The sequence below is a fragment of the Kryptolebias marmoratus genome, linkage group LG14 (genome assembly GCF_001649575.2).
Source record: "Kryptolebias marmoratus isolate JLee-2015 linkage group LG14, ASM164957v2, whole genome shotgun sequence".
NCBI classification, from domain to species: domain Eukaryota; kingdom Metazoa; phylum Chordata; class Actinopteri; order Cyprinodontiformes; family Rivulidae; genus Kryptolebias; species Kryptolebias marmoratus.
Window position 1 is genome coordinate 21,060,348 of NC_051443.1, and position 22,035 is coordinate 21,082,382.

Consider the following 22,035-nt stretch of genomic DNA (forward strand, 5'->3'; position numbering starts at 1 on the left):
TGAAGGTCTTACAGTGATGCACCTGTCTACGGTGGTTATATTACTAAACTAAAGCTGTGCGAAGTCCAGACTTTGAGATTAAAACAACAAACAAACCAACAACAAACATTACCTTTTTTCAGGCTTGGCTACAGTTGGTAGTTTGTCATCAATGAAGACAGAGTTGAGGGCTCGGTGTAATCTCTGGAAAACAATCAACACATCAGCTGTCACATGTTTACTGTAAATGATTTGTCTAATTTTAAAAAAAGCTCAAAAGAGGCTGTGAGTTTATCAAGAGCAGCAACAACCAATCATTGACAAGTTTTGTTTCCCTCTAAATAAATGGCTCTAGACCTTGCTCATTGTATATCTTTTTTTTTTTTTTTTTTTTTAATTAAAAAGCTCTTTACTTCCAGTGGAGCTTGTCTCCTCCTGTTAACTGTAACATAGTCAGCTTATGAGTGTAAGAGTGATGTGTTCACTCGTAATGGGATGTCCTTTGTGTTGCTCAGTACCTGACTTGTGTGCAGCCAGTAATGGGAGCGTGGCTCCTTGACCCGTGGGATCACCAGCTTGTACACAATATGTTCCGCTATAGTGGTTAGGAGAGATAAGGCCACGCCCACACACAGCATCACGAACAGACCAGAGAAATGCTTTATACCCATCTGTAGCGTCTGGTAGAAAGGAGGGCAGAGTCAAAGAAGAGTGCAGGGTTTTAGGAGAGACAAAAACATAGAGCAGGGCTCTCAAAATTTATGTTCAAAGGACCAAACTGGATCTCCAGACCAGGTCAAAGGTTTGACACATTTATCAATAAACAAATCCTTTTTAATTAAATTTGGTTACAACTTATAAACTGTAATGGTTCAGTTGTTTGCTTGTGAACTTAAGCTGTTCTAACTTTTGACAGTAAACTTTGGACTGAATCTGGATTGGCTTGTTGTTTGGTCCGGATCCAGATCCAGACTGAAGTTTGGACTGTGGGAATTGTTGACATTAAGAATACAGACATCAGCCAGAATTTGAAGTACCACAAACATATTTCTTACCCAATGATGCAGAGATTTAATGTACAGAAAAGGTTTATAAAAATTCTTGGTAAATTGGAAACACATTTAAGACTAAATATTACTGTCAGTGCACATTGTTATCAAAAAAGAGACAGTAATGTTAAAAATAGTCTCAGAAAACTCCAACAAGGTTCTGGGTCGCTGTATTCCTCAGCAAATGTTGCTCAAAACACTCTCACTTCCTCTGTTTTATTCTCTTACTTCACCATTTCTTTAATAGAATAATAAATTAGACCCTCCTAATCTTATATAATTTAATGTTATGCATTTTGTTATTATGGCTTTTGTTGCATCAAATTAGATCAATTTATTTAAGATAACAGGGAGTTTGTTGGCCAAATCTCAGAGAGATTGGCTTACTCACTAAAACAGTATATCAGTTTATTTTTTGGCTTTTTATCATCTTGGAATAAATAAACAAAGAGAAAATGCTGAGCATAACTAAACTGAGCCAGGCTTGTGTTTTATATTGAATTTCCTGTTTGTGTCCATCTTTCTTTTCTCAACAGTGACTGTAAGTGGATGACATGCAGAGTTTGAACTCAATTTTTCTCTGATAATAAATGCTCAGTATTTTACACTATTTATCTATAATTTCAAATCTTCTTGTGTCCCACCTTGAGATTTCTGCAAGGCACCAATGTGAAATTCAGTGGCAGCTCTCTCTTTTATAACTTTAGGTAGACCGAGTTGTGATTCTGAAAAATGAAATGTACCTGGAGCAATTTAGATGTCTGCTACAGAAGATAGAATCTCCAGCACATCTTACCGTATGCTGGAAAACGGCTCACTTTTGCAAGACTGAATTACTATGTACCCCCTTCTGCTACTGATACGAGACTCAAAAGTTTATAATTTACATTCAGATTTCATGTATTTAAAACTGAGGGCAGGCTCCCGCTCCCAGACACACACCAAAAATGCTTAACAATTAGATGCAATTCTGATCAACATGAATCCAACAGGATGTGTTTTAATGCATTTTATTTGCTATCATCGTCAGTTATCCATAAAAAGTATAAAAAATAGCAGCATATTTTCTCACAACCATTGTAATCTCTACTTTTGTGTATTCTGATATATAGTACATTTGGTGTTATTGTCATTCTTTCTTAACAAGCATAAAATTAGCATTATTTACTGAAGCCTGCTGCGGACTTGATAACTGCTTTTACATAATATTTTACTTGCATTTCTCAAGGAGGTATCCCATTTTCCTGTGGAATATTTTCATTTTGTGCCATTAAATTTGAGACCAACTAGGAAATAGGATTCAGTTTTAGATTGCTTAGGAGAGCAGTAATAGGGACACAACTTTTGTAGCAGCTGAACGGTCAGAGGCCAGGGTCTGAATTAGAACAGACCAGATGCTGTCTATGAAGTTTGTGGATGGCCAGAATTGCATCTGGGAATCTGTGTACTAATTGAACTACATCACAAATCTTTTCATTCAATAAACAACAGAAAAAAGGAAATGTATCGCTATACATTAATTTTAGATGCAGATAAGCAGTTTATCTCAGTGTCGTGCAGTGAAATGTACATTGTTACCATTGTTCACACATAAAAAAACAAAGAATTGGAATACAACCACTCTGTCAACCCAACACCAGTCACACTCACCTCAGTCACAGCGAAGCTGCGCTTCCCGCAGGGCACAACCTTGTACCATTTGTCATGCAGCATGTCCATGAAGCCATCGGATTTGTACTGACTAACAAGCTCTGAGAAGTTGGAGGTGAGCGGAGAGTTCTGAGGAAGGCCGATGCCATAACCTGCCAGTGGCAACACAGAAACAGCATTTACTTCTTAGTGGTTGTTTATGATGATGGGAAATTAATATTTCTATTTATTTATATTCACGACAAAAGCTGCCGGACGGATTCATTGCAGTCTTGACAATTTTACACGTCTTTGTAAGAAACATAAATTTTGTGAAAACAAAGCAGGTAGTTGGAAACTGTATATCTCTGGATGTCAAAGCTTGCCCGGAAAGTGTGACAAATTCTGCAATAGCCAATTACAAAAGTACCTTGGCTACACAGATTGATTTGTATTGTATCCTGGAGGCTTAAGGGTGCATTAAGTAATTAACAACAGCACTGGAATCTGGGGCTACTGTGGCCTGTAATGGAAGCAAGTACCATGGGAACATTTTACACACTGGGAGGAAGAGGCTTGCTAAATGGACCAGAGATTACTGGTAGACAACAGAGAATGTAAGCTTTTGAAAGCCAAAAAGATTAACTATTGTGCAAATGTTGAGTGATTGATATTGTTAAATTTAGGGCTGTTCTAAAGCTCTCATGGTCTGTTAAGACTTTAAGTAAAGAGAAATTGTCCAGGATAATTAGGTCTTGAAAAGTTCTTTGTTGCTTAAAAATCTTTTTGAATTTACCTTCTATTGCAAAGGGTTTCCCAACTGTGAGGGTTTTACAGTCTGCATCTATGGAGACCTCATAGTCCAACAAAGCTTTATCCATGATAAATGCATCCAGTTTCTGGGGGTCAGCCCTGGAATTGGACAGAAAAAAGATTAAACTTTTTTTCAAATTTTGAATTTTTTAATACATGGACAATGCATGAAACTCAACCCTGTGCACTGTATCTGAAAGAAGAAGGTTGAAGTTCTCTTATGTCTGTAGAACAAAAAACACTGGCAGACAACATAGAATGTTAGGTAGTTTCTTCTTGGTTTCAAATGTCAACTTTTTTAGTCAATTTGTTTTCATGCATAGTGGAAAGGTTGAATTGATACGAAGCTGTTTCAGTCCAAAAATGTTTAAAGCTAAAACTGACTACAAACAATAAAAAAGGAAAAAAAAAAGATACTTGAGGAAATTAAGGTGTAATTTTAGGTGTTATACGAAACATTTTAACACAGTTAACAGTTACTGAAAGTGGGCAATAAATGATTCAATAACTTTCTACTCACTTTTTGCCCTGTCTTAACCTCACATAAGCTGGCCTTTCCTGTATTTTCCCAGTGCCTTTTGTTGGCCCCCTGCCTGTAAAATCACAGACTGTCTACAAGTTTTGCCAGTTTATTTGTATTCTTCACAAGTCTGCTGCACAGAGCTGAAATATTAATTCACAGCACTCTCAGAGAGGCTTTAACAAATTAATTCTAAAACCCTTTTTTGAAGCTAGCGCTCACTGGGATATAAATGCTAAAAACAGACTTTTTCAAGCTTTATTGTAGGTTTTAGTTCCTATCAAAGACATTGTTTGAAATCCTGCTCCGTCTTCTGTCCACATGTAGGATTTTAATGATTTCAGATTAAAACAGGTTGCAACCCAGCTTTATTTTGAATGTTTTCTTACCAAATTATTCCACTCAGTTACAAATATATTTCCTGCATCATCACCGTCCTTAGATATTTATTAAAAACTAGTGAAATATACCATTTTGTACAATTTTGATATTTTGGTTTCCATTTCTAAAGCATTTTTTAACAACTATTTTCATTGTGAGGGGAAAAAAAAGCAATAAAATTTCTAGTTGTGATTTAAGACTAAAAAATTGAGTAATTTGAGTTCATTTTTGCTGAAGTTGAGTGAAAAAAAGTTTTGATGAAATTTGCAGTTAACAGCAAAGAAAATAAAGACTTCTCGCTTCCAAGGAAGAGCGACTGCAGCATGATTTGTAGTTGAAATTGGCATGACATAAAGATGAAAAGACACGTTTCTTTCTCCCTGAACTGAAGAAGTGGTGTGTTTTTCCCCTGAAAATCTCAACTGCTTCCTTAAATTGGACATTTTCAAAGCTAGGTGGCCCAAAATAAAGTGACATGATTGTGTTTTTCAGGGTCTTTGAATTGATAGTGACTTAGATACCTACGTTTATGCTCTGATACACAGAAAAAGTGGCAAATTGCATAACATGAGCCTTTAACATGCATTGCTTTTTATGAGACACAGTTGAATAGTTTTCTGAAGGTTGATGATGATTTAGTCAATTAATTTTTTCAAAATCTATCAGAATAAACATTTTTTTATAAACTGCTGTTTTCTGTCTTTTGTTTCAAAATGATCTGCAGCAAGAGATGTTGCTTCTCTGTAATAAGAAAGCCAAGTGTCCAAAATCCTTTTGTGTCTGTTAGTCTCTTGTACAGGGGAATTACTTCCAACACTGGATAAGTTTATGACACGTTTTTTTGATACATTCTTAATGCCTAAGGTGTGTCCTCTGCTTCAGTGGAAGACTATTTCTTTTTATTAGTTTTCTTTTTCAAATTGATGATTTTGCCTCAAATACAGTAAACACCAACCCCGATTGTCCTGTGAAACCCTATGTGTCTAATATTGCAAAATTAAATCACTGCTTTTAATGTCTCGTCCATGGTTAGGTACACCACAGTGAGGGATGTTCTGCAGCGTACATATATGCTGTCTTGATGCCAAGCTGTAATTCCCTAAAGATGACATTATTCCTTTAGCCTTCTGATTTGTGTTTAGTAAGCTCAGAAAATATATTTTATTCCTTTAAACCATGTTTTTGTTACAACCTGCATTCCACCTGCCTTCTTACTATTTTCTGCTCTGCACCATGGGGTTGCCAGCTGAATGTTGAAGCAGCTTACGATGACAGCAGTGGCAGGGTAAAGAGGAGGGTGGGATCTGAATGCAAACAGACAGGCCTGTGGTGGGTACTGACAGCAACAGGAATGAAATGTTTTTCTCCTTTTTCTTTAAAAATGTTGACTTTTCTTGGTCATGCACACACATTGTCTCTTTTATCAAGGACAATGTATTTTCTTTTTTTGTGTAAACAAAAATATACTAAAAAACAACTTACTTTTCAAAAATAATGACAGAAAAAGATTTCTCAGCTGGCTGAATATTTTATAAAAAAATATGACAGCAGAGTCTAGATAAGTAAGAACTCCTGATTTGAGAGTCTGACCTGGACATGCATGTTTTCCCTGCATGTGTCACATTGCCTTACTTGAGGTGATGTATGCCATCTGGTGTTGCTGGGACATTGAATCTTCTCATATACTCATGCATCTCTGGGAAACTCTTCTTGACATAGTCTTCAGCGCTGCTTTCTCTCACTGTAGCAAAACGGAATCCCTGAGAGGGATGGTGCAACTGCAGGGAAGAAGAAAGAAACCAAGATTTCTTTTTTTTTTAAATACCTAGAATCACTTATCATTTTTTCTTTCTTTTAGTTCTTTTTGATCATTTCTTTCCTTTTTGCCTTGAACCCGTTGAATTTCAGTACTCCTGTATTTTAGAAAAATAATTAAATAGCTTGCCTCAATTATCCAAACAGTTGTGGGATAATTAAAGAACACAGTGCCTTGAAAAAAGTATTCACCCCTTTGACTTTTCCACATTAAAGCTGTGGTTGTAATGTGACAAAGTAATTTACTAGGATCTTATGTGATAGACCAACACAAAGCAGTGCGTTTTTGTGAAGTGAAGGAAAATCATACTTTATATGGTTTTCATATTTTTTTTACAAATCTGAAAATTGTTGGTGTGCATTTGTATTCAGACCCCCTAAGTCAATTCTTTGTAGAACCATCTTCCTCTGCGATTTCAGCTGCAAGTCTTTTGGGGCATGTTTTACCAGCTTTGCACAACTAGAAGCTGAATTTTCTGCCTATTCTTCTTTGCAAAATAGCTTAAGCACAGTGAGATCGGGCGGAGAGCAAGCAATTTTCAAGTCTTGCCACAGATTCTCAATTGGATTTAGGTCAGGACTACAACTAGGCTGTTTTCCAAACATCCGTTTATCCATCCATTCATCTATCTATGTGTCCATCTTCTAACGCGTATCTGTGGTTGGGTTGTGGGGGCAACATGTCCAGGGCGATTCTACCAAATGAATAGACTGATTGTAGCTCTGGCTGGATGTTTCAGGTCATTGTCCTACTGGAAGGCAGGTTCACCTTCACTCTCTTTAGAATGTTCACCTTTGGAGTTTTATTTTCCACAAGATTGTCCTGTAGTTGGCTCCATCAGTCTTCCCATAAAAATCTGTCCAGCTTCTTTGTCCTGCTGTAGAAAAGATTTCCCAACATTATGATGCTGCCACCACCATGTTTTAAGGTGGGGATTTTATGTTAGTGTTTTTTTCTCCCACACAGTGTTTTGCATTTAGATCAAAAAGTTCAATTTTGTTTAATCTGAGTAAAACACCTTCCACATGTTTGCTGTGCCCCTTACATGGCTTGTGGCAAACTGCAAACAGAACATGTTATGGCTTTCTTCGTGCCACTTCTCCATAAAAGTCAACGTTGTGAATACTTTTCAAGGCACTGTAAACATTGAGTGCAGCATGCATGCTTAGTAACAGATTAAAAAAAATAATGAAAAAAAAAAACAAAAAAAAAAACAAAAAGAAAACTACAGTGCATTGAGATTCACACACAAATACACAACATATGACTCATTTGGGCATCTTTTACTGGAATTAAAACACTGAATAAATGAGCACATTTTCAAGAGTGAACATTAACTTTGGCTACTTGCACTGCTTTGTTATGTAGTACCTTTGGATCATGTATCCCTGACAATTGCTCATAGGTTTTCTCCCCAACCATCACAGCAGCCAGATTAGCAGTGTAAGTGGACAGACAGAAGAGACAGAAGATGGCCCAGAGGTTCATCAGCAAACGACCAGTCCAGCACTTTGGGGGCTTGATGGCCACTGTTCTCCCAAAGAGAATGGCGTAGCACACATTAAGTGCTGAGGAGAAGGAGAACACACGATCACGGTTGCGCCCGCGAGGTGTCATCCCAAAGGGGCTGTGCCACTCGTACAGGGTGAGGAATATGGCGGTGACATGGAGGGAGACAAAGATGCCTAGCCACATGGACCAGTGGAGAGGCCACATGAAGGCACCGATGGGTGCTGCTGTGTCACGAGTACGAACCTGGGCAGGGGAGACCACAGGATGGGAAAATCTTTACAAACCATATGATAAAATTTCCGGATTGATGTTAAGATCAAATGTGTACTTAAAGCTGAAAGAAAGAAATTCTAGCAAAGCAGGAAATTAATGCTTTTTATAGCAGATACAGTGAAATCTGAGAATAAAAGAAAGGAAATTTGAAGATAAAACTACAAAAGACCTTGTCTGTAAATAAAGCAGAACTTTTACCTCTGCAGTAGCATTCTATAGAAGGAATAGTGAAGACAATGATTACTACCATCACTATGTCTGTGAACTGGTGAGACATACTATAGTAATTGTTGTAATAGGGTCACCCCACAATGCTGTGCACTCACCAGAGCAGCCCACACGGAGAATTGCATTAGAGTCCAATAACATAGGGCTCGTAGTAATAAAACTCTGCCATATTGACAGTGACCACCAGCATACCAAGCGGAGAGAGTTTAGGTGAGGTCAATGACACACAGCAAAGCGAAATGAGCCAAAAAGTGACAGAAATGAAGTCTAAGACGAGGAGGGAAAAAAAATCTAATAAGAAAAAAAAAAAAGACTGAGAATTACTGACCAAAATTCCCAAGCTCGTGGAAAAGAAGGGAGAGGTAAAGTCAATGACTTGACTCCTTGCTGAATTAATGCTGAAGGATGTCACTGCCAGGTGGGCAGCACCACTTAGCAGATCCCCCACCAGGCCTGTCCAACGACCATTCTTGAACCCACCATACTTCCCATCCCCAACAATGTAGAGGTCAAAAGTAAATCCAATATCCTCTGCCAGCTTTTCCAACAAGTCAATGCAGTAGCCATAACAACATTTCTTCAGGTCTGTGGGAACAGATCCATTAGGCCCTCCAAGGTTCTGAAAAAGTCTTTGCAAAACTGAGGTTTCGTTGGTGAGCGGGTCCAAACAGAGTTGGCCTGCTGGGCACATTCCATCTCCGTCCACCTCACGAGTAAATACAAAAGGGTGCTCCACCAGCGTCACCACTCGCATGTGCAACCGCGTAGAATAGCGCCAGTCGCCTGCACCTCCAGACCCTTGATGGCTTGGCCAGGCCCCCTGGTCCATGAGAACTCTTCCTCTGCGCCAGCGTCCCAAGCGGGTCCAGGTTGGCTGGCCGAGAGGGTCCAGCTGGAGGGACCAGATGTAATGGTGAGCCTCGGAGATGAAATTTTGACTGTGACTTTCTCTGGATATGAATCCGCTCTGGCCCTCAAACGACGTGTTGGCTATAAATCTGAGAGAAATTATGGGAAGAAAAAGGAAAGAAAGAAATGACAAGAAGAAAAAAAAGAATGGGAGAGGAGAGTGGTGAGAAAGGGATTGGAGGAAGAAAGAATAAAAGAGTTACAAAACAAATGAAATTTTCTGTCCTAATTTTAAACAAACATTTACTTTTCAATTCAAATAATCTGAGCATCTCTCAAATTCTTCTACAGTTAAAACTGTTGAGATTATGTTTTGACTATTGTTAAAACTAACTGAACACAGATTTTATTTTCAAAACATCTTTTTTAACACCTTTGAAGCTCTAAATATGTGCAAGTAACATATTTGGGTTTTATGGTACTCTTTAAATTAAATAACTACATTATTAATGTTGTTTCTTGTACATCTTCATGGGCTTTGGATTGAGAGTTAGCAGTCATACACACAAAGTTTATTTTATTGTAGAGAAGTTTGAAGGTGTGCAGTCAGAATTATTTAAAAAAAATGTAATTATTACATTGGTTCTTTTGAAGTGGCTGAACAACTACTGCACAATGAAACCTCTAATATTTTATCACTGTCCTATAAATAAGTTCCAGTTTTTCGCAATTTTCTTTTTATAATATAAATTTAAAGAGTACAACCAGACGTATCATTATCACTCTTCTACCTTCTTCATTGAGTGATAAAAACATGATCTTATTATTTAAGTAAGAATGATAAATTTGACACAAAAGTGAGTTTTAAGAAGACATTATGTAAGACATTGTTGTCCTTCTGTAAATACGTCTGAGTCAGAGCACAAGATAAAACTTCATATAATTTCTAAAATCTGAAGGTAGCCATCATCAAGGACTTAAGTATTGTGGCCATTTCATTTTAACATATTTCTCCAAGATTTTAACACATGCTAAGAGAAGTGCATTACACTGTTGTTATTGGTATTTTTTTTTTAAAATGGAGTTTTTATATTTTTTCTGGTAAGGCAGCCTCAAGAGAAATGAAGTTCATCCAGATATTATAATGGATTTTTCTAGCTGATAAATTTAAACAGCTTTATATCTGCTGTGTTTATAATAAGTTTGAGCCCTTTTAATTAAAAAAACAAACAAACAAACAAAAAAAACTTGTCCTCATGTCCACAGATGCATCTTTTGGAGGAGTGCAAGTAACTAAACAGCCATTAGTCTCTGTAGTTCTACATGACAACACATGCAGTAAGAAAACTAAAGACTACAATTTAAATTGTGCCATAAAGTTTTTTGAATAACATGTTTTTCTTTCTTGCATTTTAGGTCAATATCATTTTTTATATAAACAATTAAATATCTCTGTGTCTGGGGTTTACTGGCTTTATTGTGTGATCATTTTCCACTCTTGGTTAGTCTTTACAAAAATTACCCTTTAGAAAAGTGTATCTTGGAGGCCTTAGTGGCTGAATAGTGTGTGTGTATGGTGTGTGTGTGTGTGTGTGTGTCAGCACAAGGCAGACCACGCTCCAGTGATCAAGCCATCTCTTTAACTGAGCCGTGCTACTGGCTGCCTGAGAGTGTCAGATACTACGGTAGATGCACACACTTGCACCCACACACAGAACAAAAAAAAAAAAAAGAGACCCGCACCTTTTCCACTGGCTCGTGTAAGCTTTGCTGTATGAAAAAAAAAGAAATGTATAAATTCTGGCATCCATTCTGGGCAGGTTGATGCACACCTTTCTGACACACCCTCAGGGGGTAATGATGTAGCTGATGTGACCTATTCCAAAATATCTCTACTCTGTCACCCTGCTCACTCGAAAAAAAAAGTCCCTTCCCAGCACCATGTTGACTTTCATACATCTTTAACAGGTTCTAAGCCAAGCTGACAACTCAGTTCCTCTGTTTGAAGGTCAGTGTCTTTACTTCAGCCTGTAGATGTTAAGCTACCTGTGGAGAGTCGTTTTCCCCGACAGCACACAGTGGAAGTGAGGCACGTTTGCACATTGTAAAAGTAACATGTAGAGTTTTATTAAAAGGTCACAAATGACTGTGGTTAATGTGTTAAATGAGGACATCTGTACCATTTTAGATGGTTTAAATATTGAAATTTGAAGGCAGGCAGAGTCGTGCTGGCAGGAGATGTCAGCAGAGCGATGGATTCTTTCACGCATGAACAGAGAGGAAGCGGTAAAAGGAAAGATATAGAATGCTGCAGAACTCAAAGGATGTCTATCAGTTTGCCTTCATCCTGGCTGTCACAACTCACTGATGAATCATTACATTTTTCTGATTGAAAACGCTTGCACTAGTTGAAATGACACACCCCATAGGAAGGCACTGTTTTTGCTAAATTGACTTTATTCTTTACGAATAACCATAACAAATGGACAAAATATTCAATATCAGCAGTGGTTATCTTATTTGCAGTGTTCTGTATTTACTCAGTAATGTCCAGTGGTGGAAAAGGACTGTAAGTAAATTTACTGAAGTGCAAATTTCAAATATATTTAAGTAAATTAAAAGTATGTTGCAGTTTTCTTACATATAGGACATTCATTCTTACATATTCACTATATATCCTGTGGTGTAACCATTCAAATTTCATATAAATTAGGGAAACTTTGATTTCATACGAGGGCTAACATGATCTGCTAAAGCTATAGACGTATTTATTTTTGTGTAAAAAAAGCAGCAACATTAAATGTATGCATTTATATGTAGAATAGAATAGAATAGAATAGAATAGAATAGAATAGAATAGAATAGAATAGAATAATATGTTACTGAGCCACCTGAGAGAATTTAGTTTTTAAAATGTTTAATCTTTTTGGGTTTATGTGCAAGTTTGTAATTAATCCATTTTTGGTACTTTAATAAGCTATGAGAGAATTTTTGCAATTGTTTTGCAGAACTTTTAACAGATCCGCTTTCACCCAAAATGCCCCCCGCCCCCCCAAAATGCAATTTGTTTGAGCAAATGGTTCAAGGAATTTAAGCCTCTCTTTTTTATTATTCCTTTACTAAAAAATGTTGGTAACAAGCAGAAAATGAAGAATGAGTCATGTTTTTCAGAAATAAAATGCTTTGCAAATGATTTTGTAAATTATATAAACAGGCCCTCTGTGAATGCTGTAAGAATGAAATGGGTGAAAATAGTAGAATTTCCGGTAATCAATTCAAAAACACTAAACATTTTTTGAGAAAATGTCTTTAAAAGTCAGATAATACCATTTCACACATTATCACAGAGTCAAGTCACTTGACTATTCACAAATTTTTAGATGTCTTATGATAGTTTGGCATGCATCACAACATTAAAACAGCTGCAATATTCAGTCCCAAAAGCACATTTTTAATCTTCATAACATATAACAGATAATCAAATATATTTATATTCCAAACAATATTGCTTTACATGATTAAAATCAGCTAATAAAAAACATTAATTTAAATTAGCTTTTACTTAAGCTTTGTTTTGATTAAAAATAAATAAATAAATAAACAAGTGTGAAGAAAACGTCCAGCTCACTGATCTGATAACAGCTGTCTTCTCTTCGACGAGGTCAGTGACTGCAAACAAAACAAGACTTTGCATTCCTCTGGATCTCAAGCTATAACATTAACTCCCACACTCAAAATAAAATATTGAGTTTTTAACTTTTATGCAAAGTGGCATGATTCATTTCCACCTCATAAAATGATAAAATGATGACATTTGAAGCAAGAGTCCTGATTCTGAGCTGAAGAGTGACGTCTTGGTGAATCACATATTTTTATGCAGCAACCCTAACTCAATGTCATGGCCATCTTCTGTTTGAGCCTCGTGCATCACCTAAAAAAAATGTTAACACTATACAGGGTGCGGAAAGCTGTAATCGTGTCAGCATCACTGTCCAAGCAAGATGAATTAAACGCACTTTGATTTTCGTCTAAAAGTACTTGCATAAATGGTATGTTTATACAAATTGTAAACATGTTTCTCTTACAAACAAAATTGATATGAAAAAGCACAATTTTAACAGCATATAAAGTACATGTTTGCCAAAAGTACTCCATCTTCTTAAACCAATTCTGCCTGAAGCAAACAAAGTACACTGGTTCAGGAACACACACCTCAGGAGAGACATTTATCAGGCAGCATTTTCTGTCTTTATAGATCATGAAGCTGGGACATCCGGGTGCTAGCCTTTCCTTAGATGTGCATTCATTCATTTAACTCGAGAGGGATTGTCTCTGATGGGAAAAATGAATTTTAAAAAATGATAAAACTTGGTCTGGCCATATCTGTTCATAATCTCCCTCTACAAAAGGAAAAGCTGTGTATCTGCAGGAAGTGTAATGTAAAGAAATGATTTCTGCTGTTTATGCTGCTATTTTGTTTGGTGGGCTGCAGTAGCTTGTGGTCAGCGGCGCCGTCTCAAAATCCTGAGACTTCGAGTTGAAGCCCAGGTGGCAACAAGAAGGGCATTCAGCGAAAAACAACTGCCAAACCTTATATGCGGGCTTGCTTGATGCGGTGACACCTGAAGAAGAGAGCAGCCGAAAGAACAACAACAACAACAACAACAACAACATATTTCTACTGTGTTTAGTGCTGCCTTTCTGCTGACTGTCCTTTTGGATTGTACATCAAACAACAAAAGCAATAAAAAACTCAGTTAATGTATAAGTGAGCATGATCAATGATTCCCAAACTTTTCAAGTTTCAACCCACAAAACAAAAGCTGAAAAGATTTGTGACCCCAATTATTGCTGCTTTAAGTATAAACCATTGCTAATACGCAATTAAAAGAAGTCTCCTCAACTATTATATTACTCATGTGACCACAGTTTGTATCTCTTTATAAATGTTAGGGGCTCATTATGGTATTGGTAATTATTTTTAAAATTAATTAGATTTCTTTAGATCCACTCAAAAGTTGTCACTTGGTGTTTCAGAATGCACACTGGGGTCCTGACTCTAACTTTGGGAGACAGTGGTATAGATCTTTGTTAAAAAGGAAAGAAAATAGGTATGCAACCTCCTAAGGTAATATCTCACTGGGTTGCGACTGTTTGCAACCAGTTGGTGTATGTATGGAATTCACAAGAAAGTCTCCAAAATCTCTTGAAACATTTGCAGTGGTTCTCAGTTTCTTGGGAGAGTCGCAGAAACTCTCAATCTTGGCCCTGAGTTTTGAACATGTTCAAAAGTTTTGTGTCGTTGAAACAGAGTCGTTGTGAGCGTTGCAAACTTGCCTTACAAACAATAAAGCTGTATTTTGGCCACTGCAAGGGAGCTCTCTACTGACAGAAAACATTTGAGGCAAACGTTAGGTCTAAAATCCACATTGATGATCAATAATAAATGTTAAAAAAACTAGTGCAAATTTGCCTGTTTTCATTTCAAAGGTTTACTCAAGTAAATAATCATGAACTCAGGGTTGGCTGCAGAGGTGGGTATGATGTTGGCAGAGATGGGCAATAAATTAATGGGCAAGGCCCGGAATACAATTTTGCAAGCCATACACATGACAATGAGCCATGATTTTCAAAAACTGGCTGTTGAAAATGTGTCCGAAGGCTCGTTGGTCGCAAACACTCAGATTTTAATGAGACTCCAACACAAGATTTGCATATTTTCTTGCAATTTTCCCACAATTTTGAGTCACCAACCGGTCTCTAACAGTTGCAGCACAATGAAATACTCCCTTTAGAGAGTATTCTGGAAAGCGTCACAGCAACATTGGCAGGCGCTAAGGGTTGTATGTTACAGGCTTTATGGATTATGACTTTCTTCCAGGAACTAGTCATGCTCTACTAAAGTGATTTCCTTCTTTATTTGCTTTGATTTTCTCAGACATACCAATAAATCATGGCCTTTTGAAGATCACTTAAAGCTACATTCACCTTATAGTTTTACAACTCACTCGCTGCTCCAAGACAGCATGATCTGGTTGACATGGGAAGTGGGAGTCCAGTTTTGATATGAAGGTGGACAAAGAATTAAGTATGAAGTCAATGAAAATTATACTTTTTTGAGTTACTAGTCAAAATATAGTCTCTAAGACAAAACTACAATATTTGTGCCATACCACCTTTTATTGTCCTTTCTTACTGAAGTCAAGAAGTTTAAAGACATTTAAATACTGGCCCATATTTTTGTAAAGTAAACCTGAGTTTTGACTAATAGGTCACTAAAATAAAAGTACCAGTGCACAGCCGTCTAAATGGATTTATTCAGAAATGCTGAAAAAAAAATGCTGATTCAAAAATATATGCACATAAAATCAACAAACATTTGTTGGTTGTGATGGCTATATTAGTACCCAATTCTTTGGTTTTTAAAGATTATGAAAATAATCTAGCAGGACAGTGGCAATTATTATATTTTAGATCTATTGCAGTAAACTAGTACTATATTACAAAACTGTGTGTGGTTCTAAGTCATACAGGGAATTACAAACTGAGCATGTGCAAAATTATTTCTTCTAGCTTTTTATCTGATTTCAACATTGGCTGCAAATGTTTACCTGCCTGCAGCTCTTTGTTTCACCCATTTTATCTTCCTAATGTGACCGTTCTGTATGGTTTTTGTGGTTTTGTTCTGCTAAACTGAAAATGTGTTGTTTTTTTGTTTTTTTTTGCACTCCAGGAAACCCCAGTGAGACATTGCTCATTTATTCTCTTGTAAATAAGGTTAAAATAAATCAAACACTGATCCCACTGGATGTCAGCATTAAAGAATACATCTTCCTTACAATTTGTCTGCAGAGTGCAACTTATGTTTAAATGAAACTATTAATTTTCAACACGCTTAAAAAAAAAAAAAACTTGGATTACCTTCACATTTCAATTGGAGAAAAAAGAAAATGTTTTTTTAAATTTTTTATTTCCAGGAAGCGTAAATTGATGCGTACTTTGACATTTTGCCCAGGACATGGAGTCTTTAAACACAATATTATTTATAAAGTCATTGAGTATAAAACCCCTTTTGAGTGCATCTGTTTTTATGAGTCAGCTGCATGTATAAGTGCCAGGAACATTTGTCATTTATGATAACATTTTGATGATAGCTGACCAGAAATGAGTGGCCTACTTTTTTTTTTTTGCCTCTGCCTGAAATAAATGATGCACTTTAAAAAAAAAACGACTACGCAATACATGAAAGTCATGTTCTGCAACACAGTTAGTGCAGAAAAATAAACAAATAAATGAAATAATGCCTGGCAGTCTGATAATAAAAAAGCCATTTTATTGTTATTGTCTGCCATCAAAAGTAGAAAACGGATGATAATGTTTTTGCTTGTTTGTGTGTATGTGTGTGTGTGTATTGCCAAAATATCCCATGAACTCCCAAATGAATTTTAATTAAACTTGGACAAAGTAAATGTTGGATGTACATCTACAACTAATTATTTTTAAACGTGACACAATTTAAGATAGCCACCACAGCTAATCAACCTTAGCCAACACAAAAATGACCATAACACAGTCAGTTTTCCAGATATTGAGCTAAAATTTGATGTTTTAGTAGTTGAATTATTCTCAATACTCAGGGCATGAAATCCCACAAAATTGCCTAAGACCACACATAATGTCATTTTTAAGGTTTGACCAAAACTGCTACACATTTGTCCTTTTTCAGCAGAAGACAATCTTGGTTTAAAACTCTGGTATGAGAAAGTGCCAAGTGATATGCATTCCTTCAAGGAATGTTGGGCCTTTTATTTATTCATGTCATTTTTTTAAAATGTGTCTTTTATAGTTTAGGTCCAGGTTATGGGGTCTAGAAGTGATAATTCAAAGCTCAACTATTAAACACAATGCTAACTTCAACTGTACAAATTTATTGCAAATAGAAACTCTAAAATGCAAATGAATAGGGTTTTTCATATTTAGTTACCAGATTTGGAAGGTGACATTTAATTTGAACCATCCTGATAAACTGAAGTCACTGATTTATTTCTCTAGAAATGCTTGGTAATGTTTCTTTGTGTAAATGCTCCAGGTCGTTGTCTTTATGTACTTCATCAAGTGGCTATCTGATCCACAGCCACTGTGCCAGCTTCGCCTCCAGCGAAGCCCACCTGCCCTGATGCCACTGCTCCTCACCTCCGGCTTTATTCTCCAACCTGCTGTCAGCCAGGGATTTGAAGTTTGGTATCTTGCTCAAGCAGCCTTGCTAGTCACAGTCGGTTCACTCCACCCCAGATACTTCACATTTCCTGAGCTCCCACCTCTGCTCCTCCATCTGATACTCAAGATTAAGCTGCAGATTTACAACAAACCTAGTTAACTGTTCAAGCAACCTGGTTTTGAATCTTTATTACTCTGTATTAACTGCAATATAATGTGTGCATGAGGCTTTGAACACATTTACTGAACCTGATTTCAGCATTTCAAGTAATTCTTTTTCTAATTCCTACACAAATATTCACATTACCACAAAAGTGAGTTCCTGTATGAGTATGTCATTGCTGTCGAAGTTACATAGAAAATGGTCCAATGTCCCTTTTGGTTTATTTGCTCCGTATAATACTAAGTGACAAGGCTTGAAAGAATCTTCCCACAGGACCAAATGAATGAATGACAAAAAGCATAGCTCTTAGAGTGATGAGCAAATGGACTCAAGTGGTACAAAGATAAAAAAAAAAATTAAATAAAAACGATCTGAAATGTGAATGTCAGAATGAAGAGTTTTTCTAGATTGGTTCCTGTCAGATTTTTCTTGATTTAAAGTAAATGAAAAGAGAGGTGGTTATTAAAGTGACGATATGTAAATCAGATGGAACTAGACAAGGAATTATGTAAAATACAGCTATACTATAATATATTTCAGCTGAATTTGATAAAATGAAGTCTTACAGACAACATTTTTATTACCGTAGTTTTAATAGTCAGATAAGTTTGAATACATTACTAAAATATTTGTTTTAATTTTTGTTTTTTCTTCTTTATTATATTTACAATTTTGTCTTTTTTGTGACCTTCCAGGCTTTTATGTCATTTGAGCAATTATAGCACATTATTTAGCTGAAATTATTATTATTATTAATATTATTTATTTTTTTGTTTTTTGTTTTACAGTTTAGATTAAAACTTATACCAGTAAAGAAAATGACCTTATCTTTTTAAATTAGAGCTTCCCCCCAACCCCTTTACATTTCTCTTTTTTTTTCACTCATTTACACATGCTTTTGTCATTGTAATTCGAACCGTTTTATATTAAGAAATATTGTGCCTCAGTTCTAATTTGTTTTTTGGATAAAATATTCTTTTAAATTATTATGATTAAAAAGTTAAATGTATGAATCAAACCCATTATCTGTGAGCAGCCCATTATATTACTAAGCCTGGATCTTTCACAACCTTGCATTAAAATCTAAGCAACTTTTTACTCATATGCATTAGAGCCACTTCAGCATTTAGCTGCTGCCACAATCTTCTATGATGCCGCATTTGTCTGATGAAAAACACCCCTATACATATGTCATCAGCTTTTTTTCCCTTTGTGGCTGGTTGATGGCTTGGCCAGCATCCCTGCTGCAAACATAAGTCTAAATTAATCATGCAACAGATTCCCTGAGGGTTTAAATGTCCAAACTGGTGACAGCCACAGCCTCTCTGTTGCTCATCTGTCACTTGGTTTCTGCTTTCAACGCTATTGTGATGACAACTCATCCCTGCAGGTTAGCTCATTCAACAAGCATCTGGAACCGTGACTCAACAAAATAAAATTTGCATCATCCAAAAGATCTAAAATGACTTTAATTTTGAGCATGTTTAAAGCTGAAAAAGCAATGGATGCTTAAAAGAAGATTCCCATGAAAGAGTTTTGAGGTTCAACACACTTTAACAATATAAGAAAAATCTGCAATGTAATGTGAAAATAAATAAATAAAAAAATAAAAATCACAGCAGCCAAACAGCTGGTGAACTAATGAGTTGACAAACTCCCAACTGAGGAAGCAACTTTCATTTAAAAAATAAAGCAATACTTTGACTTATGTAACTAGGCAGGGGACCTCTTTGATGAAGTTAACTTTGAAACCTGATTTTTTTTTTAGGCTCTTGGCTATTATTTTAAATGAGATTTTTAAATGCTTGAAATTCAGCTCAGTCTGGTTAAGACAAAAACCACCTTGAGTTCAAAGTTATTTATTTATTTTTTTAAAGTGCAAATACTACAGATTTAATTTAAGAACCAGTGTACCTTTACTGCTTGCACAATGGAAACTATAAGACCATTAGTGATGTTAATGTTACCAAATGTGTTCATTGTGCACTGTAACTCTTGCAATTGTGCAAGAAAAAAAAGCCACCTTAAGTAAAAGACAAAAAAAATGTCTACAGGGGAACAGCAGTCACATTTTTCAAACATCACAAACAGATGTAAGTGGCAAATATAAAGTGTCACAGTAATATTATATTTAATGACTTAGTTTCTCAGAAAACACAACTGTACTGCTTTTAGTTCTTCTTTCTCTACCGCTCTAATTTGTCCAAAGAAACATCTACAAAGTATTCCTTTGTCTGGAGTTTTCACAAACCAGCTCATTTTGGACATTTTCAGATCCAAACTGTAGACGTGACAGAACTTTTTTTTTTTAATTTCTTTTTTTTTTTGTGGCTGCCCCTAGTCTGTGGAAGTCTACCTTCTTATTAAAGTATACCTGACCATAAACATGCATTTAATAACTAGACTCCATATGGGAACACAGAAGTTGAAACCTGAGTTGTTACAGGATCCCCACAGGATGCTCTTAGTACAAGTTTGAAGTTCTGGCCCTCCATGTAAACAGACAGGACTTTGCTACTGGTAAAATCAAAGGATACACCTCCAAGTTTTTTTTTTTCTTTCTTTAGGTGTTCGTCTTGAGATACGTAGTCCTTAGCCTTGCTGCTGTATAGTCAAATTTTAAATTCTCTAATAAGTTTAGCTTTAATTAGTTATTTCATGCTTAAAAACAAAAAGGTAAAGTCATGTAACCCCATGATTGTGTGCATGGGAAAAAGGCAGGGCTTAAAGCACCATATTGCTAGTACAGAGAAGGTGGTACCAAAAACAACTTGTCAGCTTACATCAACTGGTTCCTGCTAGCTTTAAATCCCAACAGCGAGAGAAAGCTGCAAAAATAGTAAAATAGTGAAATAGTATTTTAATACATGTTTATGGACTTGACCAAAAGTGATCAAAGTGCAGAAAGAACACTGAAATCTCCCTGTTTTATAAATAAAATACAGATTTCACAAATCACAAACTGTTTTCACAATTCTGCATACAGTGCTGAATAATTTAGACCAGATCTGAGAAGCAAAAGTAAAAGTGTTTCAGGTATAGGACCAGAGGTGATCTAAAATGGTCCAAATGTTATAAATTCTGTAAATAAGCTCTTTATTAAAGTACCAGATGAGGACCTTCTGTAGTCCTGTCATTTCTCCTGAGACATTTCTTTTTATGGTTTTGGAAACTTCTGTAAATTGTTTCCTTCCTTCCATTAATCACAGCTGATGTAAGCTATGTCTCCAAACAGATGTTGAATTATTTTTTCTCTGACACTGACAGGGTTATTTTATTTTTTAAATGGATCTGGTGCTCCTTACGAAAGACTTCCGGAGTAAAACAAACTTGAGAAAATGAGTCATTAGATTTTATTTTATTTTATTAATATTCTAAAAGGTTGATGGACATAAATTAATAATAAAAAAATAATAAAAATAAACTCCTTTGTTGACAAAAAAAAAGTTTTTTTAATATTCTTTCCTTGTAAAATTCTCAAATGACAAAAAAAAAACAAAACAAAACAAAAAAAACAATCACAAACCAAAGATTTTACTTTGCAATGATGTTCTCGTCATGTACCAGATGTTTGTTAAGAAAGGTGAAGTTTAAGACAATTTGCGACTTGCTTTACTGTTAAGCTCCTTCTGACTCTGGGGAGCAATGGAAACTATTGTATCAATATTTAGTAAAACATAATACTCTTAAAAATGTATGTTAAGCAATCTGTTTAGCAAATAATGAGGTATTTAAGCTAATTTGTGATACCCTTAGGGGTTCAGAGAATAAAAGTAGTCACAAACACATGCTGAGCATACTTCGGTCATGCATGTGGTAAAAAAGAATGTGATCTAAAAATATAGCATTACATTTTTTTTTTTTCTTATAACTGAAGTGGACACTAAAACTACTTTTATTTGTACTTCAGTTAAAGTTGATTGTAAAAATATGGGCATATAGACAATAAACTAACCTCCACAAGAACATTATTGTTGGAAACTGAGGCTATATTAGTGTTTGGTGTCTGTTTTGCACAGTGCCGCTACAACAAAAACAGACTTTACAAGATAATTTATCTGATAGAGAACTTTTACCTAGCTGTCAGACCCTAATTAGCTTTTTAGAACTATGACTGCTCACAATCGTTATTAGGCATACAAAAAGGTGATGCACATTTCAAACTCAATAATATCTTTACATCTTCCAAGCTTTTTTCTAATAATGGCAGCCATGGGTTCATCTAAGTGGCTCCCTGAAGCTCTATAAAAATAACTAAACACTTTCAACTCTTTGTCTCCTTGGTTCACAATATAATTAAGAAATAGCTGTTATCAGGAACAGTGGAGGTCAAGTTGAAGTTTAGTAGATTAAGAAAACTTTCTGAGAGAGGTGGTCAAAGGATGAAGGCAAATCAAAGCCACTGCTTGACAGCAAATGCACTTCAAAAAGACAAAAAGTACTGTGAACAGGTGGCGGATTGTTTAGCTCTTCAGTAATGCCTGTACACATATCATTATTATGTAAGAGGCAACCGGAGGGAAAAACCTTTCCTGTTACCTTGGGTTTTGAAGAAAAAGACATGCTGTCTCTCATAACAAGAGCACCTGCTGTTGCAGTGATCTTG

General features: G+C 35.9%; 1 protein-coding gene across 1 annotated transcript in view; it reads right to left on the reverse strand.

Annotated features, from left to right (window-relative positions):
• The window catches only part of grin3a (glutamate receptor, ionotropic, N-methyl-D-aspartate 3A), a 46,634-nt gene that overhangs the window by 7,469 nt on the left and 17,130 nt on the right, over positions 1-22,035 (reverse strand). The window contains exons 3-9 of the mRNA XM_017410662.3: positions 8,529-9,198; positions 7,559-7,942; positions 6,004-6,149; positions 3,454-3,569; positions 2,679-2,830; positions 498-659; positions 113-183 (exon numbers count right to left, since the gene is read on the reverse strand). Of these exons, the coding sequence (XP_017266151.1) occupies positions 113-183; positions 498-659; positions 2,679-2,830; positions 3,454-3,569; positions 6,004-6,149; positions 7,559-7,942; positions 8,529-9,198 (1,701 nt within the window). The remainder of the gene's footprint in view (positions 1-112; positions 184-497; positions 660-2,678; positions 2,831-3,453; positions 3,570-6,003; positions 6,150-7,558; positions 7,943-8,528; positions 9,199-22,035) is intronic.